The 24189-nt window shown below is 46.3% G+C and overlaps 1 protein-coding gene across 2 annotated transcripts; it reads left to right on the forward strand.

The window, feature by feature from the left end:
- The first annotated feature begins 124 nt into the window (after nt 1–124).
- Nucleotides 125–23477, forward strand: LOC135908747 (kunitz-type serine protease inhibitor 6-like). Of its 2 annotated transcripts, XM_070522416.1 has the most exons (5): nt 125–171; nt 819–880; nt 19977–20165; nt 21875–21964; nt 23229–23477. In XM_070522416.1, the coding sequence occupies exons 2-5, from the start codon at nt 874–876 to the stop codon at nt 23429–23431; spliced, it is 489 nt and encodes a 162-aa protein (XP_070378517.1). In that variant the 5' UTR covers nt 125–171; nt 819–873; the 3' UTR covers nt 23432–23477. The 2 variants fall into 2 exon arrangements, with proteins under 2 accessions (XP_070378517.1, XP_070378516.1); XM_070522415.1 differs by lacking the exons at nt 125–171; nt 819–880 and adding an exon at nt 16606–16669.
- Nucleotides 23478–24189: the final 712 nt, after the last annotated feature.

The raw sequence follows: 24189 nt of genomic DNA on the forward strand, positions 1-24189 counted from the left end.
CGCCATGTTGGCTCATTCAACTGATCCTTGAGCATGTGATGGGAGGACGTGCGTATTTCATGTGTATTGCCTTTTCGCCAGATATCTCTGTGGCATTACCGGAGAAGATGCATTGCAGCGAGAGGGCAGCCACTGTACCGTTGAATTTGAAGAATCAGTACTACCTAGCAGGTGATGCAACTCTGAAGTGTAGAGTATTGATGCTCGATGGTACGTTTTCGATGCGGGAAATCGTGTTTTCGACGTGGGAAATGCCCAATAATTTTTTGTGGTGGGGCAGCTCAGCATGCCTATAAATCGTAAAAGTTGTATTTATTATCACGTTTAAGGTATGTCTGGCTTTATACCTTTATTTGAATATACGCTAAAGAATTGCTTAAATCCGCGCACATTTTCCAAGTACTTCAACCTCCCAAGTGGTCAAACCTTCTCAATCAAATTTTGTGAAGCTACGTTTTTTTTTGTGAGCATGAAATTAAGCAGAACTCGTGAACAAAAAGAAAGAACTTGAGGTGAGCTAAAAATATTATGGCACGCCCTGAGCTAAATGTTCTCGTAAGTTTGCTTACAGTAAGGACCGTAGTTCTTGTTGCAGGTTAGTGATGCACCATAGTGTTTTTATATTAGGGGTTTAAATAATACTACAATAAGGTACAAACAGTTGATTGACATCGTTTTAGCTATATAAACACGAGGTAAACTAATTTATTATGCTAATGATTCATTTTATTTCCTATGCACCATTCGAGCGTGCAAATATAGAACACCGCACTTTTGCCGGGTTCTGAAGCTTTCGCACTGCTCTTGTTTTATGGCAGCTTGAACAGCAGAAGCACAGTCTGCCCTCAACGGTGCTGTTTGTTGATTAAGAGCATGAAAGGTGAGTCAAGCCCCAGTCCCAGTTGTATGCGTGAACCGTCATTTGTTGTCGGCGCCAGCACAACTAAGAAGCTGTTTGTTGTTTGTTCGTTTCTTTATTTATACTTTCAGCCCAAGGATATGACCATTACAGGAGTGGATAGAAATACAACAAAAAGATTCGAAATATCAGTACATGTAGAACAAAAGACAATACAATAGCAGTATCTGTAAAAAGTGACATGCAGTGATCAAAGACAAACACACTCGCAGTATGCGCATCAGAAACAAATGGTATGATGCAGTCATATCCGGAAAAATAAGATTCTCCAAACCAGCAGTAAAAGCACTGACAGAGAAACATGTGTTAACTGAATTGGGTAATTCGTTCCATTCTTCCATCGCCCTCGGAAAGAAACTATACTTGAATATATCATTTCGTGTACCTGGCGGCTGTATGTATAAAGTGTCCTTGTTGTCTGGAGCGCTGATCTGGTGAAATTATACAGATATCAGTGAAATTAAGTAACCTGGTTATGAATAATTAGGTATAAATATTTCAGTCGGTCAAACTTAGGCCTTAGTTCTAAAGCGGAGAGGTTTGCACGTCTGCATAGTGCAGTTGGAGAGTGCACGCGCTGATAGTTATTAAATATGAATCTGGAGGCGAGTCGTTGAACTCTGTCCAATTCATGACTATTGGTTACAGTGTGTGGGTTGCATACAATGGTAATGTATTCAATGACTGGCCTTACTAATGTCTTATACGCCAAGCCTTTTACTTCAGGAGTTCTAGTATGTACCCGACATATAAAAACACCCGACATATAAATCAGTTTGAATGACCACAACAAGATAGAAGGTGACTTTTCGGTACAAATACAAATCTTGGCCAATCCCCCACAGTGGGTGTGCGCCATCGCTCAAGGAATACCATACCATACCATACAGCATCCGTGCACAGGAACAAAAGAGAGTAACAGAATATAAATATATAGGACTAATATTTACTCAAGATTTGAGGTGGAATACGCATATCAATCAGGTTTGTAGCAGGGAAAATAAAGTCTTATGGGTCTCAGGCGAAGACTATAATTTTCCTGCTACAAACCTGATTGATATGCGTATTCCACCTCAAATCTTGAGTAAATATTAGTCCTATATATTTATATTCTGTTACTCTCTTTTGTTCCTGTGCACGGATGCTGTATTTGTACCGAAAAGTCACCTTCTATCTTGTTGTGGTCATTCAAACTGATTTATATGTCGGGTGTTTTTCAAGTAAACGTTTCTTATTTTTGTATTAGTAGTCTCCAAATGAAGGTGTCTGCTATATTGACGCTGGAAGAATGAGTGCCTCTGCAAGTAGAGATTGGGGAATATCTCCTGAACTAATCGGATTTCACATGAGAGAGGGGGATACTAGTAATGATTTCATACGGTAAAAAAAAAGAACTTATGGAGTTTTACGTTCCAAAACCACCATCAGATTATGAGACACACGGTAGTGGGGGACTCCGGAAATTTGGACCACCTGGGGTTCATTAACGTACGCCTAAATCTAAGTACAGGGGTGTTTGTGCATTTCGCCCTCATCGAAATGCGGCCTCCGTGGACGGAATTCAATCCCGCGACCTCGTGCTTTACAGCCCAACGCCAGAGCCACTATTCATACGGCTAAGCCCGGTTGCCTGCCCGCTTCCCCATTTTTCAAATTTTGTGGTTCCTTTATATCGATAGGATTTCCTTTACCACTTAGCCTAATGAGTCATCCTGTCAATATACAGTCTATTGATTCATTCATCTGTTCAATTTTTTATGCAACGGTGCGCTGTCTAAATTATTTGTATGTTTGAAAGGCATTGCTGCTTGAATAAGGAAATGACCATTACATATGTTTAGAATACTACCAGAAACATATATCTCTTGATAAAAAAATGAGAGGGATTGCGGGACTGCATCAGTAAACAATATTTTCACGTTTAGCACTCTCGTATTTCTAATTCACCATGCAGACTGCATACAAAGGTACCTTGCAGATATTAGATATGAGAGTGAGCATCCGCATGCATATGTACTTCTTCCACATCTCTTGTGGCTACAGAAAGCTGAAAGCAATTGTTCCTGAAGACGCTACATGCCAATGATAATTCAGAAACCATTTCTCCAGATTTTCCAATTTACCTGGCAGCTGAACAATATTGTTGACCTAATAAAAGCATTTCCAAAAAGAAAACAAGAACAATTAGCCTGTGCCTTTAAATTTACATTTACATTTGTTTAGTAGCGTGCGTCGCAGTGAGCGCCACAAAAAATAGCCTCCTTGAGCACCATCAGTGGCTTCGGCTACAAAACCTGCACGTTTCATCGATCATATTCTCGGCAATGGGAAAATTGTTTCTTTGTTTAAGCAAGCTACTATTTTTTATCATTATACAAGTGCCTCGCAGGAGCGCACATAAGCTCTCATTTTCTACCTGCATAAAAGTGCTACTCAAGACCTTCTGAAAGAGTATGGACAGATGGGCAAGTTCGTACGGTTCCATTCCTTGAAACTGCGCAGTGAAAGACGAGATAAGCATAAGGAATTTCACAAGCACCGGCGCAGACTCAGAACCGGATTTATTGAAACGAAGTACACAGAATATATATGCTCGTAGCCACTCCAAGATCGCATGGTCGATTGGGATCAGAGGAAAAAAGTACCATTTACAGTAAATTATTCTTGCGACATGTCCTTTGAAGGTGCGCGCAGGCAAAGGACTATGGGGCCACTCATTACTTACGCACATTGCGTAAAAACAAATTAGCGGTGCCTCCACCTAAGGTAGACGATTGCACGGTGATTTTAAAGGCCAACTTCAACAAAATGCTGAACCGAGTAAAAATCCCCGCTTCAGATATTTTACACACACACACACACACACACACACACACACACACACACACACACACACACACGCATATATATATATATATATATATATATATATATATATATATATATATATATATATATATATACGCAGTAGCCTCTGTGGAACATTTTATGCTTGAAATAAGAGCGGGTGCTTCAGAAAACGCTGTTTTTCACGCCGAAACAAAAAAAGGACCAGTCACAGGCCTCCGCGGCGCACACACCAAATTCGCCAGCTGCAGCAGGGGATCCATAGGAGCTTCACTTTCGGCACCACTACCCGCCGTGGTTGCTCAGTGGCTATGGTGTTGGGCTGCTGAGCACGAGGTCGCGGGATCGAATCCCGGCCACGGCGGCCGCATTTCGATGGGGGCGAAATGCGAAAACACCCGTGTGCTTAGATTTAGGTGCACGTTAAAGAACCCCAGGTGGTCAAAATTTCCGGAGTCCTCCACTACGGCGTGCCTCATAATCAGAAAGTGGTTTTGGCACGTAAAACCCCAAATATTATATTATTATTTCGGCACCACTCACTACAGGTTGTACGAATTGAAGTCTCTTCGCGTCGTTTTCACGACAAAGGTCTGAACTGTACGTATGCGCTATTGCAAAACGCCATTATCCGGTGTCCAGTGCCATGCCGGATTATGGGCCCAGTGTCACGCGCTGGATGCTGGAGCGCTATAGGCAGGTTCGGCGTACTGGGAGACGCTGGGTAGCGGTGCTAAACACAGCGCTAGCGAGTGAAATACGTGATGCCTGACAACCGTATATATTTTCCTATATACAGACAGCACCAGAGAGCGTTTTAGTGCAATAAAAAGTTAAGCAAACATACAAATGTTTGCACCAGGATTCGATCCCATGACCTACAGATCCCAAGGTCGGTACTTTATCACTAGGCCACACTAGTATTCTTTTTTCTTTATTACATGGAAAAGAAAACTGAAGTTATATTACAGGGCGGACACATTGAGACTAGAGAAGCGCTAAACAACGGTGCCCTTAAGTTTCATGATGTAGTATTCTGCTTCCCTGCCCGGAGAGGCCATATTTTATGCGTTGGTGCCTACGCCACTTTCGTGTTATAATTTGTCGTTTTACGACCCAAATTCGTGATATTTAATGGGGCACGCCGTCATCGTGAACTATGAAGTAATATTTAAAGCCCGGGATTTTAACGTGCACGCGCGAATCCAGCTTTTCTGGGCGCAAGGTACAGTTCCCGTGAGTGCCCCCACGTGGCGTACTGACCTTAAGCTTTTCAAACTTCCCGCGGTGACGCGTAGATGACGTCAACAAAAAAAAAAATAATTAGAAGCTGTCCCTGCGCAGTGAGCTTCGCCACAGTGCTTGTCCCGCGAGCGTTATCACTGTTTTTGATAAAGCGTAGCCGCTCGTCACCTGGAAATGACTTATCATCCTAAGAGAGCTTAGTCCGGTCGAGCGACGATGGTTTTTGGGCTTTTGATACGGGTCTTTTTTTTCTTTTTGATGCTACACAGTAAACAAGCTAGGGTAACTTACTGAAGCCCTCCGTGGCAGCCTTTATTCAGTCGCCACACATTGCACAGCGTCTACGAGAGGCGCCGTCGTGGACGGCTTTTGATTTTGACCTATCGATTTCGTTAAGGTGCCCCCAATGAGTTCCCAAGTGGCTCTACTGTATGCACTCATGGGCTACCACAACAGCTCCAAATCAAGATCTGCTGAAGTATTATGATATATACATGGATATATCGGTTTTGCACCTTGACGCAAAAGTCTCGACACAAGGATTTTTCAATCTGTCTCTGTGTCATCGTCCGTTAGCATACTATGGCCGAAACTGCTCTCGATATTACATCACATTTACTGGCCACCGGGCAAGGTGCACCATTGGGGATGACACATAGAGTAATCGCAGTTACTTCCCAAAGCAGTCTCTTGTCACGGTTATCTGCGTGCGTGAAGGAAGACCGCTATTTAAAATATATGACCCGTGTATACGTATACACGGGTCCATGGCCCGTATACAATTAGCACTGTACCGTTGCCAAGACGAATTTGGTGCGGTATGTGGTCCAATGCGATAACCTCCTTGAAAAACACTCACAGAAACTTTGTCAGGGAGTGAGCTCATTCGAAGACTTTCGCTTTCCACCTGTTCTTGGTCACCTAATTCACTTCACCGTATTCACTGAACACCAAAACGTCATTGTTCTCGTCATCGAAAGCCAACCAATGCAACGTCAGACACGCCTCTTGATGGCGGTGCTAAGACAGTCCATCGCGAGCAGGCGTCCTGCTTCTATAAGCTTCTTTTTAGCTTCATCCGCCCGCAGGTTAAGGAGCCAGAGCTCCGATATCTGGTAGGCGCCTATCACAGCAACTTGCTTGATCATGTCGACATCTTGCAAGGGCTTTCGAGAATTTTCGATGGAATATAGATGACCTGAGATGTCACAGTGCAGCATGACTGCACGTATCATAGCTTCACCTGATGCCATATTGGGCAAAATAATCCTTGCGTCTTAGGGCACGGAGAACGACGGGCTACCACGGCCGTTGACGATCGCTGTTGCAGTTCGCTCGGAGCCAACCACCCTGCATCCGCACTAGTCCGTGACCGGAAACAGAGTCACCACTGTGTCCCTGTCGCACTGAGCCACTGTTGCAACCACTGTGAATATATTCGAGCCTGTGCGCAAAGCTGGTCTCTACCTGGCCGGCGATTCACTAGATGGCAGAGCCAGCTCGTGCAGAGTAAGCAGAGGAGCAAGCACGGCGAGCTGGAGCAGCGCTAACTGCTGTTCGCGTTGCTTAGACCCCGCTGATGCCGTCACCAGAGCCCATGGACGACGGCAGTCAAGTATGCAAGGGGCGGCCCAAAGGGGCCTGCCCCTCCCTCTCCCCTCTTCCCGAAATAAAGCGGCATACGCTCTTCTCTCCGCCCACGCCACCACTCCTCACATACATTCCTAAGGCGCCGACAAATCAATGTATTCGGCGGTCAACATTTTGCCGTCTTTTACAGCGAAAGCTGTATATGACTAACCTTATGTAGTTTATTCGGCGTCCGTCAACAGAAAAAATAATCGTGTGGGCCATTCCTGCTGATAGTGCAGAAAGGGTCCAATCTCAATGGCAGATGGCCCTGTGCGCTCGGGAACCAGTAACGCGCCCTTCCAAATCTTCGGGATGGGCTCGCGTATGGGGAGTGCTTAATGGCTGCTTCACTTCCGCCGCAGGTCAGCCCGGCATTGCATTACCTTCAGGCCGACCCGCGGCGGAGGTGAAGCTTTTTGCTTTTGGTTAGAGAGCTTTGACTGTCGTCAGCTCGTCTTCACGGAGTGGAATGGTTGTCAAATTTCTCACTCTTTTTAGATGGCGGAAGTTATCGGCATGTCCTGGGGTGTGAAACACAATTTTCTTGTTGTTTCGGTGCCCGCACGATTATTTCGGGATGAGTTCAGTTGTCACCATCTATTCAACCAACACGCGCATCGCTGTTGCTTCGTTAAATCAACCCTATTTCTTTAGAATGATCCAGGGACCAAGGGAAGAGATTCTGTTCGTAGTCATGTGGTCTGTATGCTCATGGAACGAGTTGCGGCCGGAGAAAATGCCAGTTGCTTCTAACTTTTTCTTTTGTTTCATTATTCCCTCGAGTGACGGCTCGCCGCAATGGTGGCAGACCCTCGGAACCATATACCCGCGATATGGGTTCAATAAGGTGCAAAATAAAGTAATGCGAAACAGCGTCCATCATCAGACCCTGCAATAATTGTTAAACCCCTAGGCAGTACGACTGTCACCCGTTACCTCGTCTGGCTTTTCCCTAATTGTACAACACTCTTCGCGCAAAATTCGCAGCTGTAAGGAAGAGTCGCAAGGAGTTGAGAAATTAAGTGATCTACTAAGAGAGAGAGCCATCGCTATAGCCAAACAGGAAGGAAAAGCGAAAATTAACAAATTTAACGGAAGTTTGTGAAAATATTTATGGATCAATATCTTTTGATTTAAAAAGGAAATGCAGAAAATGCCGCCGGAATTGAAGAACAATTATGGAGTTATTAGTCGAGTCGCCTGATCACTCTCTGAGCACTTCTCTGCTGTGCTAATGTGGGTGTTTTTCTAACCTTCCGCGGAGGGCGCAGTACGTCTAGAAACACAGCATCCTGCGCTCTACGCGGTTTTACGCGACTGGTGACCACGCATCGTTACGCAATTTCCCGAATAACATCATGAGTCGGTTTTGGACAGGCAACGTGCCAGAGCAGTAAACGAGGGAGAGGGATCCAAAAGAACTGTTATTGTACCGCAAACATATATATATATATATATATATATATATATATATATATATATATATATATATATATATATATATATATATATATATATATATATATATTGATGCGTGGTAGTATTCCCAGTGACGAAGAGCCGAGCAGGAAGAAGAAGAAGACGACGATTGGAAGCTAGCGCGGGCTGTTGCCTCTTGGTCAACTGCGGCGTATAGCCTTGTAAATATACTTGTAAATAGCTTTTCGTCGGTGTCTTCCTACGTAACATATTTGGTGGAGGTGGACGTTCCCTGTACCTCGTCACGGAGCTTCGCAGTGGACGGTACGTCGAGCCTACATTCATGGCTCCCGGCGACGCCAACCCGACCCCACCAGCTCCGACACCTGCTGCCACTTCGACGACCTACATCACCCTCTCCGCTCCCCGTGATCCTGGCGTATTCTCGGCAAAAGATGGGGAAGACGTCGAGGACTGGATCAGCCTTTACGAACACGTCAGCCGCAATAACCGGTGGGACCCAACTATCATGCTCGCCAACGTCGTCTTTTACCTCGGTGGCACACCTCGAGTTTGGTATCGGACGCACGAAGATGAGCTGACCAGTTAGGATTCGCTTAAGCAAAAGCTTCGAGACTTGTTCGGCAACCCCTACGGTCACCAACTTGCCGCGCAGAAGGCGCTTTCCGGTCGTGTGCAGACGTCAACGGAGCCCTACGTCACGTACATTCAGGACGTCTTGGCTCTATGCCGCAAAGTTGACGCACACATGACTGAGTCCGACAAGGTCTCCCACATCCTCAAAGGCATTGCCGATGACGCCTTCAACTTGCTGGTATTTAACAACGTCGCGACGGTGGATGCAGTTATAAAAGAGTGCCGCCGCCTGGAATTTGCTAAAAGACGACGTATCGACCAACAGTTTGCCCGTCTGCCCAACACCCCAGCGACATCTTCCTGTGCCGACGCTCCTCGTCCCAACAACACTGGCGATGTTACCAGGATTGTCCGGCGTGAGCTCGAGGCCGCCTATCCGGCTGCGTTCGACTCCAGCCCCTCCCATGCACCTGCAGTCACTGTTTCCCTGATCCAGGCAGTTGTCCGCCAGGAGTTCGCCAACATGGGTATTCACACCATCTGCTCGGCCCATCGCCCTGATCCCCACCCGGCATCTTCGATTCCACCCCGTCCCGCACCTTCTTACCCACCACGTTTCCGCAACCCCTCTGAATGGCGCACTGCAGACGACAAGCCAATTTGTTTTCACTGCCATCGAATTGGGCACATTTCTCGGCACTGCCGCAGTCGCTGGAGTTCCCTGAACCAGTCAACATATACTGCCTACCCTCGCCCCCCAGATGGCCTTTCTGGTCGCTATGCTGCCCGCTCAGATAATGCCGCCACCGATTCTCCTGCGCCGAACCGCCCCTATTCTCGTTCACCTTCGCCCCAACGACGACAATCTCGCTCTCCCCAGCCCCGTCGTTCCTATTCGCCGACTCCCTTCGGACGCCGCTCCCAGCCGGAAAACTAGACGATGCAGCGCCTCGAGGTGACGCTGCATTGCCCCCTACGCCGCCAAATCCTCTACTGACTTTGCCCACTCATCTGAACCTTCTTTACGTGCAAGTCGACGGTGTTCCTGTATCAGCTCTCATAGACACTGGGGCGCATTTGTCGGTAATGAGCGCGGATCTTCGTACCCGGCTGAGGAAAATAATCACGCCCGCCACGACGCCTGTTGTACGTGTCGCCGATGGCGGCACAGCCCCCGTAATTGGTATGTGTGCCGCCCGCGTCTCCTTCGCCGATCGCTCCACTACCGTGCTATTCACAGTCATCGCTCAGTGTCCCCACGACATCATCCTCGGCCTCGACTTCCTCTCCGCACATTCTGCTCTCATCGATTGCTCCGCCAGTACTCTCCGCCTCGACCTGCCTGTTCTGGATCCCGCTGAACAACACCTTCCTCGCCTCAGTTCCGACGACTTCGTTCGTTTGCCACCTTCGGCACTGACTTACGTTGACTTCGTGTCATCCCCACCAGTGCCCGACGGTCACTACATCGCGGCTCCTATGCAAGACGTCCTCCTTACACACGGGATCACACTACCTCATACTATTTTATCTATTACGGCGAATTGCGTCTGCCTGCCAGTGGTCAATTTTGCCTTGACGACACAAGTGCTGCCACGCGGGATGTCTCTGGCCCAACTTTGCTCATTCGAGGATCACTCTGTAGCATCGATTTCAGTAGACGACAATTCAACCGATCCTCCTCTACCATCGCAGTCGGCAACTTGTACCATCGCAAACTTACAGAAAATGATTGCACCCGACATGCCGTCCGAGCACGCTCGTGCGCTCTGCCGCGTTCTGATGACCTACCAAGATATTTTTTACTTTAACGATCGTCCTTTGGCCCAAACAACGGCTGTTAAACATCGCATTAATACCGGAGATGCCTCTCCTATTCATCGCCGCCCGTATCGAGTATCACCGGCTGAGCGTCAAGTGATTCACACCGAAGTTCGCAAAATGCTTGCCAAGAACATTATTGAACCGTCATGCAGTCCATGGGCGTCACCGGTTGTGCTGGTAAAAAAGAAGGATGGCTCATGGCGCTTTTGCGTGGATTATCGGCACCTTAACAGGGTTACCAAAAAGGACGTGTATCCCCTACCTCGGATTGATGACGCCCTTGACTGCCTCCACGGTGCTCGCTATTTCTCCTCTATTGACCTTCGCTCCGGCTATTGGCAGATTGCCGTGGACGATCTCGACCGCGAGAAGACTGCCTTTGTGACACCCGACGGTCTTTATCAATTCAAGGTGATGCCGTTCGGCCTATGTAATGCTCCTGCCACTTTTGAACGCATGATGGACTCCCTTCTTCACGGTTTCAAATGGTCCACATGCCTGTGCTACTTGGACGATGTTATAGTATTCGCCCCAACATTCGCTACGCACCTCGAGCGCCTCTCAGCAGTCCTGGACGTTTTTCGGCGAGCCGGTCTGCAACTCAACGCATCGAAGTGCCAATTCGGCCGTCGCCAGATTACTGTCCTTGGACATCTCGTTGACGCGAACGGCGTGCAACCGGACCCAGGCAAGATCCATGCTGTTACGCACTTCCCTGTTCCGAAGTGTGTCAAGGATGTGCGCAGCTTCATCGGCCTTTGCTCGTACTTCCGCCGTTTCGTCAAAAATTTCGCGGCCATCGCACGACCACTAACCTAGCTTTTGAAAAAAGACGCCCCTTTCCAGTGGGGCGATAACGAGGCCTCTGCATTCTCGCTTCTCATCGATCTTCTCACAACGCCTCCCGTTCTGGCCCATTTCGATCCTTCTGCGCCTACCGAAGTCCGTACTGATGCCAGCGGTCACGGTATTGGCGCAGTACTGGCCCAACGCCAGCGTGGCCACGACCGTGTTATCGCTTACGCCAGCAGGCTCCTCTCACCCGCGGAGCGCAACTATTCCATCACTGAGCGTGAGTGTCTGGCCCTAGTTTGGGCGGTTGCGAAGTTCCGCCCATACTTATATGGCCGACCCTTTTCCGTCATCACAGACCATCACGCGCTTTGTTGGTTATGCTCATTGAAAGACCCTTCAGGAAGACTTGGTCGCTGGGCCCTACGCCTCCAAGAATATTCGTTCTCTGTCACCTACAAATCTGGCCGACTACACAAGGACGCTGACTGCCTGTCTCGCTACCCGGTAGACGAGCCTGACGACGCCGACAGTAGTACCGCCGACGGCATTTTCTCTGTGTCTGCCTTCGCTAACATCGCCGATGAGCAGTACCGAGACCCATCGCTGCGAGTACTCATCGAGCGTCTGCGCTCTACACCTACCGACGCATCCGTTCGCCGATATGTCCTCCAGGGCGGCATTCTGTACCGAAGGAGCTTCCTCCCTGACGGCCCTGATCTTCTTCTTGTCGTGCCAACACATCTACGACAGACTGTGCTCTTTCAGATGCATGACGCACCCACTGCAGGACATCTTGGCGTAACCCGCACGTACGACCGCGTCCGCCGCCGCTTCTATTGGCCTGGTCTTGCTCGCTCCGTCCGACGCTATGTTGCGGCCTGTGATCCCTGCCAGCGTCGGAAAACGCCTCAGGTGCTACCTTCCGGTCATCTCCAGCCGATCCCCATCCCTGTGGAACCGTTTTATCGTGTTGGATTAGACCTCCTCGGTCCCTTTCCCACGTCATCCTCTGAGAACAAATGGGTAGCCGTCGCAACTGATTACGCCACCCGATACGCTATCACGCGGGCTCTTCCTACCAGTTGCGCCACTGACGCCGCGGACTTTCTCTTGCGTGACATTATCTTAGTGCATGGCGCCCCGCGACAGCTGCTTACTGACCGTGGTCGTAACTTCCTCTCGAAAGTTATCGCCGACATTGTGCGCTCCTGCTCTATTCAACACAAGCTGACTACCTCATACCATCCTGAAACCAATGGCCTGACAGAGCGCTTAAACCGTACTCTTACCGACATGCTGTCCAAGTACGTTTCGAAGGACCACCACGACTGGGACGTTGCCCTTCCTTACGTCACCTTTGCTTACAATTCTTCCCGGCACGACACCGCCGGATTTTCTCCATTTTATCTACTCTACGGTCGCGAACCGACCTTGCCCCTTGACACGGTACTTCCTCCTGCTGCGACCTCAACAACCGAGTATGCGCGCGACGCCATCGCCCTCGCCGATCATGCACGCCAGCTTGCCCGTGCTCGACTGACGGACTCGCAAACCACGCAGCAGCGTCAGTACAACGCCCGCCACCGTGACGTACAGTTTTCGCCTGGTGCACTCGTGCTCCTGTGGTCGCCCTGTCGTCACGTTGGACTTTCCGAAAAGCTCCTTTCGCGGTACACAGGGCCCTACCGCGTGCTGCGCCAGGTGACGCCTGTGACTTATGAAATTGCTCCTGTGAGCTCAACCTCGTCATCTACTCTGGCGTCTAGTGATGTCGTGCACGTCAGTAGGCTCAAGAGCTACTACACTGCTTCAGAGTCCAGCCTTTAGTCGCTCCGGGACGGCACTTTTGCCGCCGGGGGTAGTGATGCGTGGTAGTATTCCCAGTGACGAAGAGCCGAGCAGGAAGAAGAAGAAGACGACGATTGGAAGCTAGCGCGGGCTGTTGCCTCTTGGTCAACTGCGGCGTATAGCCTTGTAAATATACTTGTAAATAGCTTTTCGTCGGTGTCTTCCTACGTAACAATATATATATATATATATATATATATATATATATATATATATATATATATATATATATATATATATATATATATATATATATATATATATATATGTATATATAGATGTTACGCTACTAGAAATCGTTGTTTTGCTTTTTCGCTTGTTTGCTTCTTCTTGGGAGTGTTCTTCCTGCGATTATGCCATGCGCGAGCCCATTTGACGTGGTTCCTTGTTTGCCAAGTAAAGGGGAGAAGTGTATCTCACAGGCGTACCTGCCAGGTACACATCATTTCATTTGTCTTTTGCAGTTTTACGAGTCTTTATTGCGAATGGTGGACAGTATTCACATTTGTACAAGTAAAGACACCTCCCCTCCCCCCCCTCATTTGTATAGAAAAGTTACCTTGGGTCGCCCCATCCCCCGCCAAATAATCCTGGGTACGTGCTTGGACGGCGGCAACGTATAAAGTTCAAACTACGCGTAAGCTTACCGGTGCGTGAAAAGCTCGCGTCCGCGCTCGTTGCGTATGCCGCGCTTTACGAGGGATGGTGGTTTAGACCTACAGGCGCGGCCGCTTGGCTCCCGTTTCCACCTTGGCAGACATCGTTTCGTATTTCGATGAGGCAGCCAAAGCACAGATACTTGTCTGGAGAATATATCGGTGTTCGCACCGCGCTTCCACACGTACGATCTTTCCTGTACCAATTGCGCATGCCGGAGGGGCGTGGGCCCAACCTGTCACGCGCCGGCACGCGTGGGTGAAGCTTGGCGATACGATGCAATGCGCTTCAGCTAGCTACCGGTCGACTACTGCGACATCCCCCTAGAATATGAGGAGGAGTTCGCCTGCAAATTCGATGAAGAAATGTAGTCTCAACAGCATGGTGCCGCTAGAAAAAGTGCAGTCGTCGCTCGGCAAAGCGGTGTCCTCGCGCTGAAAGCTGGTGTAATCGAGAAAGAGCACTCAACGCAATGTGCGGCAAACGCTACTTTCATGGGAACTCCGCTAATAAAAATAAGCGGAGAGATGGCAGTATAGCCTGCGTATCGTCGTACGTGGTTGGGACCTCATCAGCAGCAACATAACACTCGGAAACGTAAGACAGCAGCACTAACTACAACAACATTTCTTCGTCACTCCAAACTCACAGATATAACTCAGCTACACACTCAGCGACAAGTAATGCTTACGCAATTACACGTCATAAGAATTGCTTAGGTGCACCAATAAGTTTCGTTTCAATATTACTGCATTTCTTACTATTCAAAATGTTGGTGACATTTTACATTAGAAATGACTTCTCGATCAGTTCAAATCTTCGGAGTTCCTTATTAACTCTGAGTTTATAACTTATGATCCCTACATTTTAGCCTTTTTAAAACGCCAGAATTCCTTTTTTTTCCTTTTATGCCTGCTACAACGTGCATGACAAGTTTCTTATTGTAAAGCTCCCGTATTAGTTTTCAGGAATACCTCGGTCAATACTCTCAAGTGCAGTTAGCAAAAAGTAGGAATTTCAGAGTTCTGATTGCTCTCTTTTAAATGATTTTAACTGCTTGCTCTCACCTTCTAACTGTCCAAAACATTTTATTATTCGGCTGAAGTGCTTTTACACGCACAGGCAAATGCTGCAGGACAGGTTGAATGATCGCACCATGCAGGGTTGCTTTAAACATGCTGTAAATGTGTTTACGTGTCTTTCATAGTGCCCCTACTATCCTACACCCGCCGTGGTTGCTCAGTGGCTATGGTGTTGGGCTGCTGAGCACGAGGTCGCGGGATCGAATCCCGGTCACGGCGGCCGCATTTCGATGGGGGCGAAATGCGAAAACACCCGTGTGCTTAGATTTAGGTGCACGTTAAAGAACCCCAGGTGGTCAAAATTTCCGGAGTCCTCCACTACGGCGTGCCTCATAATCAGAAAGTGGTTTTGGCACGTAAAACCCCAAATATTATTATTATTACTATCCTAGATAATTCCTTATTAACGAGATAGCGCTGAGTGCCCGGTGTCGCTTAAGGTTTGATGTTGGCGTCAGACGGCACTTGGCGAAAAATGATTCCGACCCACAACCACGCAGGCCCTCCGCGAGGCGCAGAGGCGTTAATGAACTAATTGAATTCCTCCAAGTAAAATGCGTCAGAAAAATCGTAATGTACGACGTAAACACAACCTACAGGCATGACAGCGTCGGAGTTTAATTTCAATGTACCAGAAAACATAATTCTGTTACGCGAAAACTCAAACGCAAACCCCATTTCCAAGCGTCTCAGCCCTCTCGATTCCTTGCAAGAACACCTCCGCGCATCCTCAAGAAAGCTGCGGTTCTGCAAAAGTGTGAAAAGCAGTCAGCGTTCTGTGAAATCTATCGTGCTGCACTCTTAAAGGGGAAGCTTAAGCGTGCTCCAAATTTTGACTTGATGCTCATGTTTGTGATAGGCGACGTTGTACGGAAAACCAGCAGTTACTCGTAAGCTATATGAATTTACTCATAACCCAAAGATTAAAGTTGTCTGGAAAAGTGTTTCGTGTTCTAGGTATTTCACACAGCTTTAGCAGGACATTGCTTACGCTCCACTATGGTCGCATTTCACGTGCACCAGTGAATGCACGAACTCCATTGATTTCGCTTATTTAACAATTGCGTGTCCCACAGACGCCAGCATCGCGGTATCAGCTTGGCTGATAAACGACAAAGAAACCAAGCCGGCGCACCCTTACGCTCTGCGCATTTGGCTTCTTACGGAACCTGGGGAGCATTTCACGTTCTACTGCCCACACGAGCCTTGCGGTCACGTGCGTTAGTTTTCGCCCTAGTTTACAGCTGAGTCTACAAATAAGATAGCCTTAGGAGAGCGTTTGCCATTCACTCTGCTCCGACCGGGGTATAGCAACAATTTAGAGAGAAGCTTACCGCAAACGCTCTGCAAAAACTGCCTATTGCGCAGTTGGTTTTATGCGCACATATTTGGCGATCCGATATCACTTTGGGATTTCGGCTTTGTTCTGCTGACCTAATTAGTGCTCTATTGTGGTCTCTCCTTTTTCGCCGTAATAAAATAAAAGTTTGTCTAAACGTTTGCCTCGATGAGGAAGCTAGTAACAGCGTAGGTAAACGTCCTGCTCAGAACATATATGACGTCAGAGCACGATAAGAACACGTCTCTTTGTCGGCAGAATCCTGGAGATGAAAGAACCCCGCCATCAACCTACACAAGCTTTAAGTGCTCCGATGAGTGGGCCTAGGTCACGTTATCGGTCTCTCGCCTAGCCGTCCTCTTAATGTCAATGTCTCGGTCGGGACACCCCACTAGTGTACACGTGTAGTGGATTGACAGACTATGAAGTTGACACTCTGTTTCATGCTACTATTTGCTTCGGCTGGTAAGTAATCTAAGCAATGTTTTCCTTCATTACGCGATCTGTTTTCTTCGGTACTGTATTTCAATGCGTTTCTATTCCTTGTAAGTGCATCACAAGTGAAAACATTCCCTGCGGTAGTGTCGCAATCTTTGACAAGGTTAACGTAAACGTTTGTATGCCGCCGAGGAGCAGTTCTCAGGAGCATCTGCTGAGAAAGCTGTAACGGCAACTATTGCTCACTGCCATGAGCCCCAATTTAAGGACGAGAGATGCAAAAAGCGGGTGTACTTACATGTAGTAAGCTTAGCGGCTGGCAGTAAGAACTTGTAAGTAAGTAAGCAGGAATTGTTGCAATATACCTATTGCTTGCAATGTGCGGAGAACGGCACGTGTAGCTCTCTCCTGCGGTTGTATGGAATTCTACATTCAACAATATTAAAGCTTCGCGCAGCAGCTTGTTGCAGTATCTGAAGAAACTCGTCTTTTAAGTATGTGCTTTTTGGATATTGTTAAGCATAAAGTGTTTGTTGTCTTTTAAAACTGCTAATAAGAAACTGAATAACACAGAGAGAAAGATTGGGGGGGGGGGAAGCGCTTTAATGGATCCTGCAGAGATTTGCCGGGCTGGGTAGCATGCTTCCCCACATGGGTAGGATTAAAAAAAACAATGTGCTCAGTTCACAACGACAACAACAACAGCAACAACAACAAGCAAACGCGACAAAACACTACCGTTCACTAGGAGCAAATGTCTCATTGACACCAGTGTCTTAAGCAAACACAAAAGTGCCTTCATCACTGCCGCAGAAATGCGTATGGCTGCTTTCATGAAAGTTAATACGCACTGAATAGCCAATAGAATAGGATCAAGTTGCTCACTCGATAAAAACCTTTGCTGCCCCGCACACCAGACTTGGATAGACACGCTAGGTTGCTTTTTCAGCCAAGACGCCAAGGATCCAACGCTTAAAGCATGCTAGCATACGAAACCAGCCGCGGCTGAACCACTGCAAATGCCGAAAACTTCGTAGCCGGTATCACGTGGTGTCGCTTTCTATGTCCCGGAGCGATTCGAGCACATCACACTACGGTATGTCTTCGTGGACTATAACGGAGAACTATAACGTTGACTACAGCGTGGAAGATAGCAAAGTGGTGTGCACCATCTACCGAGGCAGGCGACAGAGCACCTGCCAGCATTTCTGGAAAGCATGCCGAAACTGTAAGCCAGTGAAGCAAGCTCCTCCTTTAGATACCGTACCTGCTGCGATCATGTCAGCGGTCAGTAAAATATCAGGCCAAATTCTGATTGGGAGCATAGCGTGTCTGGCTGCCTTCTGTTTCCAGGCAATCAGAATGGATGGTTTCCTTATAAATTCTATCGCCGCCAGTGTCATAGCGGGCATGACAACTTCGCGGGTGATACTGACACAGTATCATTCTTACTATTTTCTTCTTAGTCAAAGTATTGTGTGTGAGCATTTAATCATTCATACCTTCTGAAACATCACACTATAGGCTCATAAATGTTCGTCTATTTGGCTGCATTCACGTAGAAGCAGCGTATACTGCACATTATAAATGCAAAATTTATTCGATTAAAGAGCGCGATAAGGAGGTCAGAAATGAGAAGTTCTCTCGACATCAACTTCTTTTTACAGAACACTGAAAGATTGCCTCGGAAAGTTAGCAGAATTTTGGCCGTTTTGCTAGATTATTTCAGGAGACTTATATTACCTTCGCCTTAATTTTGAAATAATAAATAATTAGTAATTCCATTACTAGATTTTGAGTACTTTGGAGGCCCTAAATCTGGCTTAGTTCGCCACACAACTTGAAATTTACGGAACTTAGTCTCTGTGTTCACAGTGCGTATCTACTTATGACGAGTTTTTAAGACGACACCAGTTATCAGAAGAAGTATTCGCACAGCGGGCGATGAACTGTTCTCGCATTACAGTTATTTTAGTCTTTCATTGCATAGAAAAGTGTCTTGGTAAAAAGAAATAGGTAGAACAATAGGGCCTTTTATTCCAAATTCGATCGCACATATTTCAAAACATGTTTAATCCTCAGAATTTGTTACTGGTTAAAAGCGTTGCAAGATCACCGGCGACCAATAGTAAATTACCATATCTGCAGCAAACAATTAGCTAATAATCTAATTATTCAACTTTTGTTATACAGTTCATCTTGCGTGTTGGATTCATCGTGCACCGATGTATGCCTCTGAGTAATTTAACGCAACGCTATAGAAGTGTGTTATCTGATGGAGGCGATTTTTTTAAAGACGATATATTTTGAGACATTTCATTGTATAAGAACGCACCTTCTCAATTTGGCGAGCAGAACCATTTTTAAGTGATGAAGGAATTCATGTTAATGGGCCGCCATATTTTACAATGCGTCACTGCAACTTGTTACCGGAAGTCGAAGCAGGGTTGGCTGATTCGCGGCACCATTAGACAAAGGCAAAGGCAAAGCATCACGCAGCCTCCCTGCAGGTAGTGATACACTCTAACTGAAACACTCAGTGATACACTCAACTGAGAGCTGTAGCTTTAGAAGCTCTTAAATAAATATATTAGCCCAAAAATATGTTTTGTGCGTGGCCCCAGCACGAAAGTTGACAGGCCTAAATTTTTTTAATCGTTAAAGTCTAAAGAATAACGCAAATACAGGCTTAAATTAGGCCATTAAGATATCTACAACGTACGTTTGGAAACGTACGTTGTACCTTTGAAATGAGTTGTAAGCTCGCATATCACATTTGGCCGCTAAAGCTGCCTGCCAGATGCAGTATACGGAACTGCAGCACCGGATCATAGTATATGTTTACGGATTTATAGCGAATGTGCTTCATTTATTCCCTAACAATTTTTTTTTAAATTTTAGTTGAGGCATTCAATCGAAATTATCTTGTAGTCCATAGAAATGATCTAGCTCTCGTAAATTCAAGCGTTCCGCATCAAACCAGTTTCGCCGTTGCGTAAGGAGAGCAGTCCAGTGTTTCACGTGTATTCGAATAAAAAAAAAGCTGAAGTTTGCCTCCAGGTAAATCGTCCTCTTAGTGCAATTTTACTTCACCTGGGCGTCGCTTCCATAAGCACAACGGAGAAATTCCGAAACTGCCATAGGCGCAACAAGTTCTTCATAAAGCATTCTAAAGCGCATGTAACGTGCTGCGACGTTATATAAAACCCCAGGCAAAACACTCGGAACTGACAACGCACAGATTGACCGACACGCGCAGCGCCTTTTCTTGCAGCCATTTTTTGAGAATGTGTTACTAATTTCGCATCCACGGCTAATTTTTCCCCATTCGCAGCACTCGGTGACTTTGAAACCAAGTGCAAGCCGGCGGCGGATCGCGGCCCCTGCAGTGGCCGCATCCCACTGTGGGCCTTCAACGCCACAAAAAACCGATGCCAGCGCTTCTACTACGGAGGCTGCGACGGAAACGAGAACAAGCACTATACGAGGAATCAATGCGAGCTCACCTGCCTCCGATCCGATGGTAGTATTCTATTCGTTTATAAACGTGGTCCTGCTTCCATTGCATCATCCCTGGTCACAATAGGTGGAGATGTTGCATCTGTTTTAGAAATATTTGCTCGCCCTTTATCCTCATTCCGTTCCCTTTTCCATGTCAACTATTATTTGTGTAGACTGAAAAGGACGTTCACCTACTGTAGGAACACGCGCGTTTGCTTTGATGCACATTTGACAATTCTTTATTGCGTTATGACTCTCCTGAGTGAACTATGCACATATTTTCTTTTGTCTTATGAAAGTATTATTAGGCCGTACTGCATCAGCAGGGCCCTCTGAAGTAGCTCCCAACGCATACATAATCAAATAGCTCCCTACGCAAAGATAACGCATGTTTTCATTATTAAAAAAAAGTAATCTACAACAAAGTTTATTTCAAGAAAGAGGTCACGTCCATCCATTTAATTGTTCAAATGTGGTACCTTTCGAAAGCAGCAACGGATCGCTTGCTAAGCATCACGTCTTAGTGCATGTTAAGAAAATATTTATATTTTGAGCGACCCGCTGTCCTTGGCGGGCTTCTCCCTATGCCTCGAAACGTCTCCCAACCCTTCAGCCCCTCGGCCGTATGTCTCTCGAATCTTCCATCACGCTGTGGTCTTTTCGTGAGAGATGAAAAAGAGAAATGTTGCTCCTCGCCTGGACACCATATATTGAGCCGGCAGGGGGCAGAGGGAGCGGAAGTATTCTTCAATTAGGAAAGAGTTGAGATACGCTCATGATTTTATGTCTGCGATATTGTGTTTATCAGTGCGTTTTTGACCACGGTAAAATTTAATTACTGTTGCAACTGACTTGCTGCGCTGCACCCAAGCACTCCAGTGTTTATGCAGCGCCCACCGTTAAGAAAAGTGTACCTCTGTGAATAAATCAATACTAATACCAATGCTTAAGATTGGTAGATTGTTGGTTGGCAGTGCTTTGAGAAACTATTCACCCAAATGCTCGGTGTTGTCTAATTTGGAGACGAAAAAGACAGATTGACTCTGGGAGTCACTGAATTTGAGTCTCTGCTTTTGACTGCGATAAGAGAGTTGTGCCTCAACCATAATGTGCCTCCACTTAGATGGGCTTGTGCTACCATCTAAGTGGTATGATCTATGTGCGCTTCCTTCCCGCCAGAGCAATAGCGTTCATCGTGGCGGAATAGGAGCTCCAGTAAAGTGCGAGCTCCTATTACAATAACCTTCGCAAAAATAAGTGAGTTTATGTATACTTATGCAAGCAACGATGTAGTGTAAAGTATTACTTAATCTTTGCGATGATTGAAGTCATATGTAGAAACTAATTTATAGGCATTGAGTACAAGAGCCTTCGTGCAATAACGGCAATGTTCAATACATTAGACCTAGCCATGCTGACTGCCGAAGATTTGAAACGCTATAAAACGTGGTTTAATATATATATATATATATATATATATATATATATATATATATATATATATATATATATATATATATATATATTGTCACAGGAGATCAATTTAAACAAGTGTAATTATCACAATGATTATGTGTAGGTTCGAGCACTAAGCTTAACGAAGACTTCAGAAATTGTCGAGCAGATTCGCCAAGCTTATCAGGACTTAGTAGTTGTAGATCTTAATGGCGGAAAGCTTTCTTGGCAATTATCGACACACCCCGCTCAGCAAATATCTTGGCGTCTTTGCAGCTTCCAGAGATGGCGCAAGACCTGAGGAGCTGCGAGAATTCAGTAACGACATTTTGCCCGTGCCAGATGTGCCGAGTCTTATGTGGTCCGGTAAGTAGAAGATACCATTTAGTCAGTGTTCACTAAAGGTTTCTCCAAGTATCCGCAATTTTGCTGCTAAACGTCATTGTGTCTTCCGAGCCCATTGTCAATGCTCGAACTTCCGTTACGAGAATTGTCAATGTTCGTGCCATCACAATCGTTTAAACCGCAGGTGTATGCAAGATAAAGCAGTGATCAATATTTGTCAGCGCATGCTATGTGCTAAATATATCTGAGAACTTTATTGTATGCCGATACCAAGAACTTAGACTGAGACACCGTGCACGCATATTCACGTAAGAAAACTATCGTGCTCTAATGACCCTTTGTCAGGAGCGAGGTGATTTGTGTGCTACTGGTGGCACGTGTCACACCGTTTTCAGAATGCATCTTGTGGAGTTAATTTAGTAATATTTTGTTTCGTTTATTTTTTGTTTTCTTTTTCAGCATCACGCCCCTAAAATGTCAATAAATTGCGTTAAACAACGTTCACTGTTGAAGCGCCACTTCACCTCAAGCATGTTGTTTTCTTACCAAAAGACGCAGCCAGGTATTTGTAAAAGGGCACCATTTTGTCATTCTTAGAACTGCATTGAACACGGGTCATACACTCCAGGTCACTTTGATCCCCTGAGCTCGTGCGGGTGCTGCCGGATTTCAATGGTATTCGTAGACATCTTTACGTTTTCCCTGCTGAAACGTCCTGTTACGGGATTTTATTTCCTTCCAGATTATTCTCCGTCCGGTCTTGAGCGGAGACTTAGGTGCCACCAGTACTACGCTAAGCCACTGAAAGCACAATCTTTTCGCTGCAGAATATTGGCCATTGAACATTTCTAGGTCCTGCAACATGACGTGCACTTCATCCTGTTGTGTCTCAGAGGTTCAAACGTCTAACGCCTATTACCTGACCATACGGATTTTGTCGATCATTGAAGAATTGTACTCAGTGAGACGAGACGTTTTTTACAGGCTACTCGTGGCTCTTGAGGTGTAGCGGCTTAAATATTCGATACAGACTGTTCTGAATAAAATTCGCCCCTGTACAACAATGTGCGCGTAGCAAGTAAAATCTATACCAAATTTTAGATACGGCTTTTCTTAGCTGTTACATTCTTTCAAACTGCCATCGCGTCAGCAGCGGTACTGCGATCAGTTGACGGGAACGGGTGACAACGGTGACGCATTTCAACTTCAACGCGGATTTTCGCGCCCCGCATCTATGAACACCGTTCTTACGATCCATTCTTCTTCTCGTTCTGCCTGGCACCAGTTCTCACAAACCCGGCCTGCCTCCTTCCACCGGACCGGGGCATGTGTTCCGGCTACCATCACCGCTTTTTCTATGAAGCCGGCCTCAGAACGTGTCAAGGATTCGTCTACGGTGGCTGCGGCGGCAATGCCAACAACTTCGCCAGCCTCGACCAGTGTTACGAAGCCTGCAGTCCGAGGCAACGTCTGCTACCACGTACATAATGCGAGTGGATGCAATGGCAGTTTCGCGGCATCCAATTTTCAAAGAGACGCAAAAAGAATAATAAAGTCCCCGCCCTCTGGTGCCATGATGCTTACTTATTGAGAAAGCTGCTCAGTTTAGCAAATTTCTAATCACCTAACAACACGTTGTAGTTTTTGGCATTTTAGTGACTTTCCAGTGACTGCTTATTGACGTGAGTAACCAGGAAGTGGTCAATGTAAAATTTCGGAAGTCTGGCTATGCTCAGGGGCCTCGCCCTTACATTATCTTAAAGGGAATACATACGCCTTCATATGTTTATGCTTCCACATGCATGCTGAAAGCGTATTAGTGAGTCATCTCAGTGCATCAGAGCTCCTTTATTATTTTAGCTATTGAATACTGCGAGCCAACAGACTCAAGCAGAAGAGGCTAAAGTTCAAACATACAGCAGCCGGTTTAACATTTCGGAATACAAAAAAGCGCACGAAATGACAAAAGAGCGCACGAAAGCAAAAAAGAAGTATACTATTCTATTTAACAAAACAGTTTTGCCTTGTGTAGGCATATTACATTATCAACATTATCAACAGGCATATCTAACATTACTTCCGGAAGTGGGGTGTTGTTTTCATTTACCGAATCCAACCGTTGGCTCTGCTTAAACTTTCTTTTTTTTTTGGGGGGGGGGTGCTATAGCTTAAAAGATACCAAGGAATACTTCCTGGGACCACTAATCATAAAAAAACGAATAATTCTGAGCAAGCAATCATTATCA

The sequence above is a fragment of the Dermacentor albipictus genome, chromosome 7, assembly GCF_038994185.2.
Source record: "Dermacentor albipictus isolate Rhodes 1998 colony chromosome 7, USDA_Dalb.pri_finalv2, whole genome shotgun sequence".
Lineage (NCBI taxonomy): Eukaryota > Metazoa > Arthropoda > Arachnida > Ixodida > Ixodidae > Dermacentor > Dermacentor albipictus.